Source organism: Dendrobates tinctorius, unplaced genomic scaffold, assembly GCF_039654945.1.
Source record: "Dendrobates tinctorius isolate UK_male_01 unplaced genomic scaffold, ASM3965494v1 ptg000256l, whole genome shotgun sequence".
Lineage (NCBI taxonomy): Eukaryota > Metazoa > Chordata > Amphibia > Anura > Dendrobatidae > Dendrobates > Dendrobates tinctorius.
In genome coordinates, this window is record NW_027361923.1 from 2,237,185 (window position 1) to 2,254,454 (window position 17,270).

Sequence of the window (17,270 nt, forward strand, 5' to 3'; positions counted from 1 at the left end):
GCACCCATACTGCTCAGAAACCAGTACCAGGCTCTCACGCAGGAAAACAATGAAGAAATACATCAGGATAAGACTTTGCCAACAAGCAGCAACCTTGTACGCCTTCAGAGTCCTCCTGGATGGAGAAAGAAAAATGTTGTGAAGAAGAAACGGAGAGTGGTGGTCATGGGGGATTCCCTGTTGAGAGGAACTGAGGCCGCTATCTGCAGACCGGATATAACTTCAAGAGAAATGTGTTGTCTTCCAGGTGCAAAAATTAAAGATGTGTCTGACAGGATATCAGGACTCTTCAGACCTACAGATGACTACCCATTCCTGCTACTACATGTGGGGACAAATGACACTGCAAGAAACGACCTGGAAACCATCTGCAGAGACTTTGAAGACTTAGGTAAGAAAGTGAAAGAACTGGGAGCGCAGGTGGTCTTCTCTTCCATCCTCCCAGTGGATGGCCATGGAACAAGGAGGTGGAATAAGATTCTGCAGGTGAACAACTGGCTACGTCGATGGTGCCGTCAGCAACGATTTGGATTTCTGGATCACGGAGTGAACTACTTATACGGTGGACTACTTGCTAGAGATGGGGTGCACCTTACGAAGACTGGTAAGCATGTATTTGGAAGTCGCCTTGCTACACTTGTAAGGAGAGCTTTAAACTAGAACAACATGGGAAGGGAAGCAAAAGACCAGAAAAAGCCATACACCTGACAAATGCTATTGAGAACTCTGCTATTAGAAGTGGAAAGGAAGAACAAAGACGAAAGAATCTAATTAATAAAAATATTGGAGAAAGAGAAACCAATCACAAACTAAAATGTTTCTATACTAATGCACAAAGCATGGGCAACAAACAAGGAGAATTGGAACTACTAACACAGGAAAAGAAATATGATGTCATTGGAATCACTGAAACTTGGTGGGACAATACATATGATTGGAATACAAGACTAGAAGGATACAATTTATTTGCAAGAAACAGACTTGATAAACGAGGAGGAGGTGTCGCATTGTATGTTAGAAACGCGTATATCTGCACAGAGATTGAAGCTTCAGAGACTGGGAGTTCTGTGGAAACTGTTTGGGTAAGAATACAAGGACAGAACAATGGAAAGGACACCATTGTAGGCATTTACTACAGGCCGCCTGTGCAAGCTGAAGCTATGGATGAACTCTTTATGCATCAAATGGCCAAGTTCTCCAAAAAATATGACATAGTTGTCATGGGAGATTTCAACTATCCAGACATTTGTTGGGAATCTCTCTCAGGCAAAACTAACAGGTCAAGGAAATTCTTATCCTCTCTTGCTGACAACTTTATCTTCCAAAAGGTAAGGGAGAAAACAAGGGGAACTGCTACCTTGGATCTAATCCTTATAAACAGGGAGGAAATGGTTGAGGAGGTAAAAGTGGCTGGGACCCTAGGAGGTAGCGACCATGCTATTTTAGAATTTTGGATAACTAGAGGCGGAAGACCTGTGAAGACTCAGACGTCAAGGTTAGATTTCAGAAAGGCAGATTTTAAGGGATTCAGAAAGAGAATTGGAGGGATCCAATGGCTGGATATCCTTAAAGACAAAAATGTCCAGGAAGGATGGGAAATCTTGAAAAATGAAATTCTCAAAGCACAGTTGTTAACAATTCCGAAAAGAGGGAAGAATAGGAAGCAGTTAAGGAAACCAGGATGGATGAACACAGAACTTAAGCACATGCTAAAAAGGAAGAAAAAAATGTTTATAAAATGGAAAGAGGGAGGCATATCTAAAGAAGAATATAATGCTGTCTGCAGAACCTGCAGGGCACAAATCAGATTAGCTAAAGCTGAAAATGAATTGAGGCTTGCAAGAGATGTCAAAAGCAATAATAAAGGATTTTGGGGATATGTCAAAAGTAAAAGAAAAGTCAAAGATGCTATAGGATTTTTACAGGATGAAAATGATGAAATGGTAAGACAGGATGTTGAGAAGGCTGAACTTTTAAATTCCTATTTTGCATCTGTTTTCTCTCAGAAAGGAAATGTAACATCAACTGTTATTCACTGTCCTATTAAGGGAATAGAAGAATCCAGGATATCTATAAACAGAAAGATAGTGAGGAAACACTTAGCTAGCCTAAATGAATTCAAGTCTCCAGGTCCAGATGAATTACACCCCAGAGTACTGAAGGAGATAGCAGAAGAAATTTTTGAACCCCTCTCTATAATCTTTGAAAATTCTTGGAGAACAGGAGAAGTGCCAGAAGACTGGAGAAGAGCAAATGTTGTTCCTATCTTCAAAAAGGGGAAGAAGGTGGACCCAGGTAACTATAGGCCGGTGAGTCTGACTTCTATACCAGGAAAGATCTTTGAACAAATTATTAAACAACATGTATGTCAATACCTGGATAAGAATGAAGTGATTAAACAGAGTCAGCATGGGTTTGTAACTAATAAGTCATGTCAGACTAACTTAATTTCCTTCTATGACGGTATCACTGATTGGGTGGATCAAGGAAATGCTGTAGATATAGTATATCTTGACTTCAGCAAAGCATTTGACAAAGTCTCTCATACAATCCTTATTGAAAAAATGATTAAGTATGGAATGGACAAGGCAACTGTTAGGTGGATTCATAACTGGCTTAGTGATCGGACCCAAAGAGTGGTCGTAAATGGCTGCACATCCAGTTGGAAGAATGTCTCAAGTGGGGTACCACAGGGCTCTGTCCTGGGCCCTGTATTGTTCAACATCTTTATCAACGATTTAGATGAAGGCATTGAGGGTAAACTGATTAAATTTGCTGATGACACAAAGCTAGGAGGGATAGCTAATACTAGAGAAGAGAGAGAGAGGATTCAAAAAGATTTAAATAAACTGGAGAAGTGGGCAGCAACAAACAGAATGGTTTTTAACAGGGAGAAATGCAAAGTACTACATCTGGGCAATAAAAATGGAAAAAGCATATATAGAATGGGAGGAATAGGGCTAAGTGACAGCACATGTGAAAAAGACTTGGGTATACTAATAGATCACAGACTGAATATGAGTCAACAGTGTGATGCAGCAGCAAAAAAGGCAAATGCAATTCTAGGATGTATTAACAGAAGCATACAGTCTAGATCACGTGAAGTCATTATTTCCCTCTACTCCTCTTTGGTCAGACCTCATCTGGAATATTGTGTCCAGTTTTGGGCACCACATTTTAAAAAAGACATCAACAAACTGGAGCAAGTTCAGAAAAGAGCGACCAGAATGGTGACCGGTCTGCAAACCCTGTCTTATGAGGAAAGGTTGCAGGATTTGGGAATGTTTAGTTTGCAAAAGAGAAGACTGAGAGGAGACTTAATAGCTGTCTACAAATATCTAAAGGGCTGTCACATTGCAGAAGGATCAACTTTATTCTCATTTGCACAAGGAAAGACTAGAAGCAATGGGATGAAACTGAATGGGAGGAGACACAGATTAGATATTAGAAAAAACTTTTTGACAGTTAGAGTGATCAATGAGTGGAACAGGCTGCCACGAGAAGTGGTGAGTTCTCCTTCAATGGAAGTCTTCAAACAGAGGCTGGACAGACATCTGACTGGGATGATTTAGCGAATCTTGCTTTTAGCAGGGGGTTGGACCAGATGGCCCAGGAGGTCCCTTCCAACTCTACGATTCTATGATTCTATGATTCTAAGAGGCCACCACATTAAATCCCTGTCATGGGCAGCCCATTTCCAGACCTGAACCCCATTGAAAACCTCTGGAATGTAATCAAGAGGAAGATGGATAGTCACAAGTCGTCAAACAAAGAAGAACTGCTTATCAAAGGAGGGCGCAGGCAGCTATAATATGCACCGCTCCCCCAGCCAGTCACCGTGGTGCGGTTTCAGCACCATGGTGATGGACAGCGGCAGTGCATATTATATGAGCGGGAGCAGGAGATCAAAGGCTCCCTTCGGCAGCTTTTACCAGCTCACAGCACCGCTCCAAAGCTGCCCCCACCTCCCCTGGACCCTGCAGTACATATATATATATACACCCCCTCCCCCGTATATTCGGATTATAAGACGCACCCCCTACTTTCCCCCAAAATTTGGGGGAACAAAAGTGCGTCTTATAAAGCGAAAAATACGGTAAATATTTGCGCCAGAAGCCGTGTGAAAGACTGGTGGAAAGCAGCCAAGACACATGAAAGCTGTGATTACAAATCATGGTTATTCCACAAAATATTGATTTCTGTACTCTTCCTGAGTTAAAAAATTAGTATTGTTGTTTCTAAATGATTATGAACTTGTTTTCTTTGCGTTATTTCAGGTCTGAAAGCACTGGGTTTTTTTTTTACCATTTTTTTTTTTGTCAGAAAAGAAAATACAATACTTTTTTTTTTGCTTGTAAATCCGGAGACATGTTGTCAGACGTTTGTAGACTAAAAGAACAATTTTCATTTTACTCAAAAATATACCTATAAAGAGAAAAATCAGACAAACTGAACATTTGGAAGTGGCCTCATAATTTTTGCCAGAGCTGTATATCCTTTTCGTATATCGTTATGTACGGAGAGGGTAAAGTTATGTTATGGGCTGGTTTTAATGGACCTTCATAGAGCAGGAGGGAGAAGGTCCACCATATCTTCACTTGCAGTGTCCTAACAGGACCTGTGTGAGTTCAAGGTCATGTGATCATCACATGGGTTGTTAAAGAAGGTGACGCTGCTGTTAATCATTTAAAGGGAATCTGCCAGCAGGTTTTTGCTACGTCTTCTGAGAGCAGCATAATGTAGGAAAAATTAGCCTGATTCCAACGATGTCTCACTTAGTTTAAATGGTGCAGCGGTTTTTAGATTTAGCAGGGCTCAGAAAGCTAAGACCGCCCACACCACAGCTTACCCCACCCACACCACAGTTGACTCCACCCACATTACAGCTATGTACATTGTCTATTGACAGTGAGCTGCTCAGGGTGAGGGGGCATGGTCAGACCAGGGCTCACGTGCACTGTGATCCAGGCAGTGGTAATCTTCTGGTGATAAAATATTAATTGTATGGAAGCAGCCTAATAAGTTACACATCACTGAAATCTGTGTCTCAGACCCGACCTCATGCTGCCCTCGGATTACATAGCAAACACTTGCTGACATATTCCCTTTAAATGGGACACTTTTGCAGCACTTTCAGGCAGGTTCTGGGTGGAATCCACCTGAAAAATAAACATTGTGTGCACATACGCTTACACAGATGCTCTTCCTGGCTCATAGAGAAAGGTCCCAATTGGGGCATATGGACAGGGTTTATTTTCTGAGACCACATTGTGGGAAATCTTTCATTTTCTGGCAGCAGAAAGTCACTTAAATTTGGTTTAAAGGTATTTGTGCAAGCTTAAAATGTGCTTTTTATTTTATTTTGTTTTTTTTTATTTTTTTCTTTTTGCTGTCCGTTTTCTAGAAAGTGTTTATCAAAGGGGGCATGGCCATTCTGAGCATGAAGAATTTCCTGCAGTGCCTAAAACTGCCGCTAATTGCTTGTGGCAATACAGAGGCTAACAACTAGCAAAGATGCCATTTCTTGGGTCAATGAAAAGTCCAAAAAATGAACCAAATTTCTTAAAGGATGTGCCTCTCCATGTTATTTTGGGCCATTTTTCTGGTCTTCTGATTCAAGATTGATTGATGAATTTCTTCTTTATAAATTGTGTTTGTACATTGCTGTCAGCATGAAAGGGGTATTCCCATCTCCAAGATCCTATCCCAATATGTAATAGGTGTAATTATAATAATATTAGCAAATACCTCTACCTAGAAATGTAGTCTAGTTCTTCTGATTAGCAATGCCTGCACATGAGCAAAGAGGCATAGCTAATCAGAAGAACTATACTACATTGCTAATTTGAAGTATTTGCTAATATTATTACACCTACCACATATTGGGACATGATCTTGGAGGAGGGAATACTCATTTAAAGAACATTTTCTTAAGAAGAGAGAAGACCATCTCCACCTGATGCTTCTGTAACAGACTTTATTCGGTCATCCATTACAGCACCACCTGAGAGAGGGGATCCGCCCTTCAGGAACAGGAAATCCTACAGATACATAAGGGCGGCACCTCTCCCACGCATCAGTTGGTTTCCTGTTCCTGGAAGACAAGATTCCCTACAGATCGTATCATCATGGAATCCCCAGGTCGGCTGTCCGACTCAGGTAGCGGGGGGTCTCCTACCTCGGGCAGTGCGGGGTCCCCTGGAAGCGCCACGGTGGGCCCAGGCAGGGCTCCACGACAGTGTGCGGAGCAGGTGGGAGCGGGGTTCGGCGCCGGCAGGTGAGTATAGATCCCCCCCGGACCCCGATGTGCGGTCTCCCCTAGGTCCGGTCACGGTCGAGGGCCGGCGGCTGTGGCTCGGTGGCGTGCGGGGAGCGCCGTGCCAGGCGGCGCTGTGTCGCTTTCGGCCTGCGCGCCCCCGCGCGTTCACGGATGCCGGAAGTGACGCGGCTGTCGGGGGCGGGGCCGGTAGTCAGATGCCGGCCGGCTTTTCTCCCCTGTGCGTCGCCGACATAGCGGCGGGGGCGGGGCAGACGAAGCGCAGGGAGGAGAGTCCATGGACGTGGGGAGGGGGCGGGGGAATTAGTCCCTGGCAATGACACTTGTTAACCCGGATTTCCGGGGGGAGTATAAAAAAGGGCACAGAAACGCTGCAGAGTGGCTTTAGCTCATGTGCAGCAATGGACGAGCCAGAAGCTCCTGTGACCCAGCTGGACCGAGAGCAGGAACGTACCTCATAGAGGTCCCAGACCAGCTCCCAGCAAAAGAAAAAACGAACTGGACAATCCGGCCACCGAAGTTCCTCCAGGCCGAGGGATCCAGCTCGCCCCCCCCCCCCCCCCCCCCGATCCGGTACCTATGCCCTCTGCTCGGGGTAAGAGATCTTCGTGAATGTGCCCTGATGCAGTGTTCCCCTTATGTTTTCCTCCTATAGGGGAAGAAGTGCGCTGACAAGGCAAAAAACAGGGAGTGCGCCCTTTGAAAATGCCCCTTGCCGGACGCCTACCCTAAAAAACTGTGCCAGTCATGTATACGGCAGACGGTGGCGGAAGAAACCCCTGACTTCGCTACGAGTCTAAGGGAAAGTATCAGGACGGAAGTTAAAGCCCTAAAGTCCTTATCCCAGGGGGAGTCATCTAGGAAAAGAAAGAGAGCAAGTTTCTCAGGGTCAGGCTCCTCAGCTGGCCCTTGAGGAAATGAAGATTCCACAGAGCTCTCGACTTCCTCGTCAGCATCCTCTTCAGAGGAAGACGCCAGTCGTTTCTGCCTGGGCCTAGAACAAGTGGACAAACTAGTTAAGGCAGTTAGGGCTACCATGGGGATAACAGACACAAAACCCGAACGGTCAGCGCAGGACCTAATGTTCGGTGGTTTAGACCCCAGGAAACGTAAGTCGTTCCCGTTAAACGACAAGGTCCAAAACCTGATCAATAGGAAGTGGAAGAAACCAGAAAGGAAAGGCTCCCTACCACCAGCTTTTAAGCGGTGATATCCCTTTGAGGACCCCGTGGTGAACAAATGGGACAAAGCCCCGAAATTGGACGCAGCAGTGGCTAAAGCATCCAAAAAATCCGCTATTCCCTTTGATGACATGGTTTCTTTAAAAGATCCACTAGATAAAAAGGCAGACTCCTACCTCAAAGGGACATGGGAAATGTAAGCTGGTGCCCTGAGACCGGCAGTAGCAGCTACCTGCACAGCCAGATCTATGATGGTCTGGCTGGACCAGCTGGAATCACAATTAGAGGATAGAGCCTCGAGAGAATCTATCTTGAAGACCCTACCTACCATCCAGAATGCGGCAGCCTTTTTAGCCGACGCTTCGGCAGATTCGGCAAGAATGGTGGCCAAAGCCGCAGGGCTATCAAATGCAGCCCGAAGGGCTGTATGGCTAAAGTGCTGGCCCAGGGATATCCAGGCCAGATCCCGACCTTGCTCCATCCCGTGTGAGGGGGAATATCTATTCGGACCAGTCCTAGATGAACTCCTGGAGAAAGCCGGCGACGATAAAAAGAAATTCCATTCCCTGCCCACCCCTTCCTATAGATGTCCCTTTGCTAGGAAGAGATTTTTTCGTAGAAGATCATCCAGAGACCGGGGCAGATGGGAAGATAAAAAGAAAAAAGGTACCGGGTTTATGTTTGGAGGGGGGACGCCAGGAAGCATCCCGTGAGGCCAAGAAACCTCCCCAATGACTAGCGGCTCCGGTGGGAGGTAGACTATCGGCCTTCTACCAAGCCTAGTCACAGATCTCAAACAGTATCTGGATCCTGGGGTTGGTAGCCTCAGGTCTAAGGCTAGAATTTGCCTATGCTCCCCGGAACAGTTTTAAGGTCACCCCGCTCAGGTCTTCCCTGTCGGAACAGGCTGCCCTAGAGACCGAAATCCATGACCTATGCCATAAAGGAGTACTTATAAAGGTACCTGAGGTGGAGAAGGGCGAAGGCTTTTACTCCCCCTTATTTTTGGTCCGTAAACCGGATAATTCTTACAGGACCATAATCAACCTGAAGGCACTCAACAAATACCTGGTCATTCGGCCATTCAAAATGGAAACGATCAATTCCACAATAAAGTTACTGTTTGAAAACTGCTTTATGGTGGTGTTGGATTTAAAAGACGCCTACTACCATATACCCATGCATGCGTCTCATCAGCGTTTCCTTAGAGTGGTGGTTCATTTAGAGGGGTCGTTGCAGCATTTCCAATATGTCACCCTTCCCTGTGGTATAGCAGTCACCCCCCGGGTGTTCACTAAAGTTATACCGGAGGTTATGGCCCATCTACGAGAAGCAGACATCCTGGTAATCCCCTACCTGGATGACTTCCTTATTGTAGGCTGAACAGCAGACCATTGTCGGGATCATTTGCAAAAAGTTAAATCAGCTCTGGAACGGTTAGGGTGGCTACTAAACATTAAGAAGTCCCGTCTACAGCCCATGAGATTTCAACAGTTCTTGGGCCTAACCCTAGATTCGCAGAATCGGGAGTGTCGTCTTCCACCCGAAAAATTAGTTCGCCTACGTCATCAGGTCTCGAACGCCTCCAATAACCCCACCATGTCTCTTAGGAAGGCAATGTCCCTCCTAGGTTCTCTCTCGTCCTGCATCCCCGCGGTCGGGTGGGCCCATTTCCATACAAGGGTGCTACAGGGCGAGGTTATACATCATCAAAAAATCCTGGGCGGTTATCTAGAAGGCCAGTTGACTTTGTCCCAACATACTTTGAAGTCCCTTGATTGGTGGCTAAACGAAAACAATCTAGCCAGAGGGGTGCCCTGGGAGTATAACGTAACCCGGGTAGTCACCACAAACGCAAGCCCTACGGGTTGGGGGGCCCACTTGGGGGAGGTCTTAATCCAGGACCTATGGGAGTACCATCAGTTGGAAATGTCCTCCAACCTGAAAGAGCTAACAGCCGTAGAGCAGGCAGTTAAAAACCTTCTTATGTATCTACAGGGTCACCATGTTCGAATATTCTATGACGATCAGGTCACCGTGGCTTACATCAACCACCAAGGTGAGACTCGTTCCAGACCCCTGATGAAGGTAGCAGAGCGGCTGTTTCAATGGGCGGAGCAACATCTCCTGTCCTTAACAGCTCTGCACATAAAAGGAAAAGAAAACACAGCAGACTTCCTAAGCCGCAACCTTCTAAGGCAAGGGGAATGGTCCTTAAAAACCTCCATCTTCGAGCTGATCATACAAAAATGGGGGCAGCCAGAAGTGGACCTCTTTGCCACCAGAGAGAACAGGAAAGTGCCTCAGTTCTGCTCGCTAAATCCCAGAGAAAGCCCTCTGGCAGTAGATTCTCTTCTGATCAAATGGGACTTCGGGCTAGCATACGCCTTACCTCCCCTGTCCCTACCACCACTGGTGATGAGGAAAGTCAGGAAGGACAAGGCGAGGATTATAGTGATCGCCCCGTTCTGGCCCAGGAGGGCATGGTTCTCATGTCTCAGGACCATGTCTGTATCCGACCCTTGGGTCCTACCAAACATCCCAGATCTCCTATCCGAGGGCCCAGTTTACCATCCTCAGGTGGCTGGCCTACATCTGACGGCGTGTATTTTGAACGGACACTGCTAAAGGAGAAAGGTTTCTCCCCAGCCCTAATCAACACCCTGCTCAAAAGCAGAAAGCCAACTACAACCAAAATCTACGTTAGGATCTGGAAAAGATTCCTTCAGGGTTCAGGGGTAGTAGCTGGGCAGTCCACTCCCATAGCGCAGATCCTAGAGTTCTTACAAAGAGGTCTGGACATGGGGCTCTCCACCAGCACCCTTAAAGTACAGGTGTCGGCCTTAGGGGCGCTTTTTAACTGCAACATCGCCAGTAACTATTGGATCAATAGATTTATTAAGGCAACAGGCAGGCCCAGACCGGTAGTATCAAATAAATTTATGCCATGGGATCTAAACCTAGCCCTCACGGCCTTGACGGAGGCCCTGTTTGAACCTCCACCAAAAACCTGTCACTTAAAGTGGCTCTTCTGGTAGCATTGACATCATCCCGTAGAGTAAGTGACATCCAGGCGTTATCTAGACTTCCTCCTTACATACAATTCAGGGACGACAGGGTAATTCTTACACCCGATCCAGCATACCTGCCTAAAGTAGCCTCCAGTTTCCATAGAACTCAGGAGATAGTCCATCCATCCTTCCTCCCTAATCCCACGATTGATAAGGAAAGGAAATTACACACTCTAGATGTTAGGAGATGTCTCCTAGAGTACCTGGCAGTTACCGACCCCTGGAAAAAAGATAATGCCTTGTTTATCTCCTATCAGGGCACTAGGAAGGGCCTTAGGGCTTCAAAAAGCTCGCTAGCGAGGTGGATTAGGGAGGCCATATTATTAGCATACACCTCAAAGGGCAAACCGGCTCCTGGCAAGCTGAGGGCGCATTCCGCCAGGGCCATGGCAACCTCGTGGGCAGAGAGATCGGAGGTCTCGATCGACCAGATATGTAAGGCAGCTACTTGGTCCTCTCCGAGCACCTTTTACAACCATTATAGACTAGACCTGGGTGCTTCCTCAGACCTCTCCTTTGGTGTCAGGGTGCTGCAGGCTGTAGTCCCTCCCTAAAGTAATTATTACTCTCTGTAATTCTCTCAGGTGGTGCTGTCGTGGACGACCGAATAAAGTCGTAGTTACTCACCGGTTAACGGTATTTTTCGGAGTCCATGACAGCACCCGTATATTCCCTCCCTTTAGTTTGATTTGGGTGTGCACTTCTTCCTCTTATATGTACACTGGTAATTAGTAGTTGTGTAAAGTATTGTACATAAATTATGCTATTACCCTCGGTGGTCCTCTTGTGCTCTGTAAACCAACTGATGTGTGGGAGAGGTGCCGCCCTTATGTATCTGTAGGATTTCCTGTTCCTGAAGGGCGGAACCCCTCTCTCAGGTGGTGCTGTCATGGACTCCGAAAAATACCGTTAACCGGTGAGTAACTACGACTTTCAATGCTCCTCTCTGCTATATGTGTTGTTCCGGCCACTTTTTTTATTTATTTATTTTTTTTTACAATTTTTGAGGTTAATGATGTCACTTGTGAACCTGAGTTTGTGATGTCTTCATTTCTGCTCAGGCTGGAGTATCAAAACTGAATGAGGCCAAGTCTTTAGTGGATGAGCTGAAAAGAAAAGCCGGGGAACAGAGCTTGTTGCTAAAAACGAAACAGGGCGAGGCCGACGCAGCGCTACAAGAGATAACCACGTCCATGCAGGTAACATTCCGGGAAATCATCCATCTTTACCCATTAGTGATAGTAAAACATCTGTCATTTCTCTACATACAGACACCTGCTTCTTGCTTTTCCAAAGCTAATGATATTACATTAAGGCTGTGTGCGCACGTTGCGTGTTTGCTTGCAGAAATTTGGCAAGCATAAACGCTGCGGAAAAATACCCTGCGTTTTTGCATGCGTTTTTTTTTTCTTCTGTGGGTCAAAAACGCCAGCCAAAAACGCCAAAAGAACTGATATGCTGCAGAAAAAAAACACACTGTAAATACGCACGGAAATTTACTGATCATGTGCACAACACTTCAGGATTGTCATTGAATAAGCTTAGATAAGGATTCCATTGCGTTTTTGGACCATTTACGCGCAGAAAAAAAAAAACCTGCAGCGAAAACGCATCAAATATGCAATGTGCGCACAGAGCCTAAGTCTTGTGTATCAGGGGTAAATGTTTTATGTGTTCTATTTGTCAACAGAGAATTAACCACTTCACGACATTGGGATTTTTCATTTTTGCGTTTCCATTTTTCTCTCCCCTTCTTCCCAGAGATATTTTTTTTTTTTTATTTTACCGTCAATATGGCCATGTGTTGGCTTGTTTTTTTGCGGGATGAGCTGTAGTTTTGAACGACACCATTGATTTTACCATATAGTGTATCGTAAAACAGGAAAAATATTCATTGTGTGGTGATTTTGCAATTCCACAATTATTTTTTTTTTTTTTACCATGTTCACTAAATGCTAACTGACCTGCCATTATGATTCTCCAGGTCATTACGAGTTCACTGATGCCAAACATGTCTAGTTTCTGGCCTTGACGTGCAGCCCTGGTTGTCGATTAGAGTGGTCACCAAATGACTTCAGTTGTCTGTGCAATTTTCCTACTTGCGATCGCATGCTGACAATCTTATTTATTTATTATTTTTACTTTTCTCAATATCCATTGAAAGAAGCCTGAACCAGCAAGCAGGGCCTAACAGTGTGCATGTTACACACGGTTTGGATTTTGCTTGCTACTATATATGGAGATCCCCTTTAAAGCGGTTGTCCTGTCCAAATCGATAAGTCTGCAGTCACTCTGTGTGTCTCTAGACTTATCCCCCTAGACTTATCCTCTAGACTTACCTTCCCAGTGCACCCACTGTGCAATCCGGGGATCTGACGGTTTTCTGAACCGCGAACGGAGAGTACATATTCGTTATACATGGTCCCAGCAAGTGAGCATGGCGTTGCTTCACTACACTTGTATGGATCGAGGCCCTCTAGTACGCCACACCCAAAGGACTCATCATCATTAGTTGGGGTGCATCCTCACTCCATACAAGTGTATGTATAACGCATACGTACCCTCTGTCCCAGCTCAGAAATCGTCGCATCCCCGCAGTGCATGCGCTGCGGGGATTCATAAGTCTGCAGTCACACGGAGTGACTGTAGACTTATCAATTTGGACTGGACTACCCTTTTAAAGGATATGCACATCTTCACACACATTTTCTTTCTTGCTTTTGAGAAGAAAATGAAACAATATATATATTTTTTCTAAATAGTCTTCATTAAAGATGACCTACCGTTTGTCTTCTGCAGAGGCTGCAAGTTCTTCATCTGAGTGGTTTTGAAAAAAATGTTACAAAGCCATCAAGACTTCAGATCCTGGTTTTGACAACTCTCTGTGTTCCCCTCTCTCCTTAGAGATAGCAGGAGGGAGTGGGTTGTACACAGATTTCAGCAGCATGGAATGGAGAGATATGATCGTAGGGGGTGTATATATAGAAAGTAGGCAACAAGGCATGGAGGCAAACGCGTGAAGCTGAAATATGTAGAGTAGTATGGGAGCTGTGCTGATACATGAGCTAATGGAGACACTGGATATGCATAACTCTCACATCCAGCCTATATTTCAGAGAGAGACACTCCCATAAGAATAAAACTTGACTCAAACTTGCATCCGAAGCCAGAAGCTTATTGTAAATGTATTAACTATAAGCAACCACTAACATGTCAAAAACAGGATTTTTTGGGTTGCTTACCGTAAAATCTGTTTCTCGGAGCCTTCATTGGGGGACACAGAGACCATGGGTGTATGCTGCTGCCACTAGGAGGCTGACACTATGCACAAAAAAAGTTAGCGCCTCCTCCGCAGTGTACACCCCACCGACCGGCAGGAAGTTCCTCAGTTAGTGAGAAAGCAGTAGGAGAAGTAACAGAATAGATTGAAAACAGAACAAACAACTCAACTGTAACAAACCGACAAACATAAGAACAGGAGTTGTAGAACATGGGAGGGTGCTGTGTCCCCCAATGAAGGCTCCGAGAAACAGATTTTACGGTAAGCAACCCAAAAAATCCTGTTTTCTCGTTCGCCTTATTGGGGGACACAGAGACCATGAGACGTCCCAAAGCAGTCCCTGGGGTGGGAAACAAACTTCCATCAGGCCAGTGGACTCGCCACCGCAGCCTGCAGAATCCTTCTACCTAGGCTGGCGTCCGCCGAAGCGTAGGTGTGGACCCTGTAGGATTTCACAAAGGTGTGAACCGATGACCACGTTGCAGCCTTGCAAATCTGCAGCGCGGAAGCTCTGTGGCGCACCGCCCAGGAGGCACCCACCGCCCGGGTAGAGTGCGCTCTGATCCCTGGAGGGGCCACTCGATGCTTGACCCGGTATGCCTCCAAAATTGCCGATCTGATCCAGCGCGCAATAGTGGCCTTTGAGGCTGGGTGATGAACAGAGAGTCTGACTTCCGCAAGGAAGTCGTCCGGGCTAGATAGACTCTCAATGCCCTGACTAGGTCCAGCTTGTTCAAAGACCGCTCCCGAGGGTGAGCTGGGCTCGGGCAGAAGGATGGCAGAACAATGTCCTCATTGAGGTGAAACGAAGATACCACCTTCGGAAGAAAAGAGGGCGGAGGCCGCAGAACTACCTTGTCCTGATGAAGGACCAAAAAAGTAGAGCGGCAAGAAAGTACCGCTAATTCCGACACGCGCCGGATGGAGGTAATGGCCACCAGAAAGGCCACTTTCCAAGAAAGGAGGGAAAGGGAAACGTCCCTGAGAGGTTCAAAAGGAGGACCCTGCAGAACCAAATTAAGATCCCAAGGATCCACGGGAGCTCGGTACGGAGGAACCGTGTGAGCCACACCCTGGAGGAAGGTTTTGACCTGGGGCCGGGAGGCCAGCGTTTTCTGAAATAAAATGGACAGTGCCGAAACTTGACCCTTCAAGGAACTGAGAGCAAGCCCCGCATCCAGCCCTGCCTGAAGAAACGCCAGAATAGAAGGGAGCGAAAAAACCAAGGGCGCGATGTCATTGGCCTCACACCAGGAGAAATAGGCTTTTCCAAGTACGGCAATACATCTTCGAAGAAGAAGGCTTTCTGGCGCGGATCATGGTATGAATTACCCAATCAGAGAATCCTGCCCGTCTCAAAACCTCGGTCTCAACAGCCACGCCGTTAAATTGAGCGACCGAGAATTGGGGTGGCAAATCGGGCCTTGAGACAGCAGATCTGCCCGTCGGGAAGCTTCCAGGGGGCGTCCGCGAGAAGGTTGACAATGTCTGCGAATCAAGACCTTCTGGGCCAATTCGGAGCGATGAGGATGACTGGAATCCCCTCTGCTTTGATTTTCTTAAACAACTTGGGAAGAAGAGGCAGAGGAGGGAACAGGTAGGGGAGCACGAACTGTGACCAAGGGACGGCCAGAGCGTCGGCGCCCACTGCCAGAGGGTCCCGAGACCTGGACACGAATTGTGGGACTTTCCTGTTGAGGCGAGATGCCATGAGGTCTACATCCGGGGTTCCCCACCGACGGCAGAGCAGATGAAACACCTCCGGATGTAGGGACCATTCCCCTGCCGCGAGACCCTCGCGGCTGAGGAAATCGGCGGCCCAGTTGTCCACGCCGGGAATGTGAACCGCGGAAATCGTTGGAACAAAGGTCTCTGCCCATTGAAGAATTCTGGACACTTCCGCCAGGGCTGAGACACTCCGTGTCCCCCCTTGGCGGTTGATATACGCCACCGCTGTGGCATTGTCTGTCTGAATCCTAACAGGCAGGCCCTTGAGGCGCCTTTCCCAGTGGACGAGAGCTAGATGGATCGCCCGTATCTCTAGGACATTGATCTGCAGAGCTGATTCCTGAGTCGACCATCGACCCTGAACAGTGTGATTGCGGAACACTGCACCCCAGCCGATGAGGCTGGCGTCCGTAGTGACAATCTGCCAGTGAACGGGAAGAAAAGACCGCCCCAAGAGAATGAGGGGAGATGTCAACCACCAGTTGAGAGACCGCCTGATCCGGCAGGAAAGGCGAACCGGACGATCCAGAGACAGAGCCGACCTGTTCCACCTGGACAAAATGGCCTGCTGGAGTGGCCTGGCGTGAAATTGGGCAAAGGGAACTGCCTCTTTCGCCGCCACCATCTTCCCCAGGACCCTCATGGCTGTTCTGAGGGATGGAAATCGTGTGATCTGTAATGATCGCACGCCCTGCTGCAGGGAAAGAATCTTGTCTTGTGGGAGAAATACCCTTGACCGACGAGTGTTGAACAGAAGGCCCAGAAACACAAGGCGTTGAGTAGGGACCAGACAGGACTTTTCCCGGTTGACGATCCACCCAAAACTGGACAGGGTGTCTAGAACGATCGCCACACTTAGGCGGGCCTGTTGAAAGGAGGGGGCCTTGATCAGGATATCGTCGAGGTACGGAAAAAGAACGAGACCTCTGATCCTCAACAAGGCCATCAACGCCGCCATAATCTTCGTGAAGACTCTGGGAGCGGTGGCGAGCCCGAAAGGAAGCGCGACGAACTGGTAATGTTCGTGAAGAATCGCAAACCGCAGGAACTTCTGATGTCCGGGAAATATGGGCACATGTAGATAGGCATCTTGGATGTCTATGGAACCCATGATTTCCTGCTCCTCCATGGAAGCAAATACCGAGCGAACTGACTCCATCCGGAAGTGGCGAAGGCGAACTCTCTTGTTGAGTAACTTGAGATCCAAGATGGGTCGAACTGTCCCGTCCTTTTTCGGCACCACAAACAGGTCTGAATAAAACCCTGTGAAGCGTTCCGATTCGGGAACGGGCACAATCACCCCGGAACTGAGAAGAGAGGCGATGGCCGAACCGAACCCCGGGATCAAGGCCGGATCCCTCGGCGGACGGGATTGTAAGAAACGATCCCGTGGAAGAGAAATGAACTCTATTTTGTATCCTGTTGATACAACCTCTCTGACCCAAGCGTCCTCTACTGAGGCGAGCCAGACGTCGCTGAAGAAGAGAAGTCGACCTCCCAATTGGAAGGGACCCACGGGAGACCGATGGTAGTCATGTGGACGTAGACCGTCCAGATCTAGATCTGGACGGTCTTCCCTGGGAAGAGTGGGACCGCCAGGACGGAGTGGGCCTGAAGGAAACCTTCTTTCTTTCCTGACGTGCCTGTGGCCTTTGCTGGTTGGAAGGGTTTTCCGCCGTATTGAAACGGCGGAAAGTCCGAAAGGGACGAAACTGACGCCTTGGAGGAGGTCT

The 17,270-nt window shown here is 47.2% G+C and overlaps 1 protein-coding gene across 2 annotated transcripts in view; it reads left to right on the top strand.

Moving 5' to 3' along the window:
* DYNC2H1 (dynein cytoplasmic 2 heavy chain 1) overlaps nucleotides 1-17,270 on the top strand; it is a 537,791-nt gene that overhangs the window by 179,677 nt on the left and 340,844 nt on the right. For both annotated transcript variants that reach the window (XM_073558365.1, XM_073558366.1), the window contains exon 55: nucleotides 11,591-11,728. In XM_073558365.1, coding sequence (XP_073414466.1) covers nucleotides 11,591-11,728 — 138 coding nt within the window. The remainder of the gene's footprint in view (nucleotides 1-11,590; nucleotides 11,729-17,270) is intronic.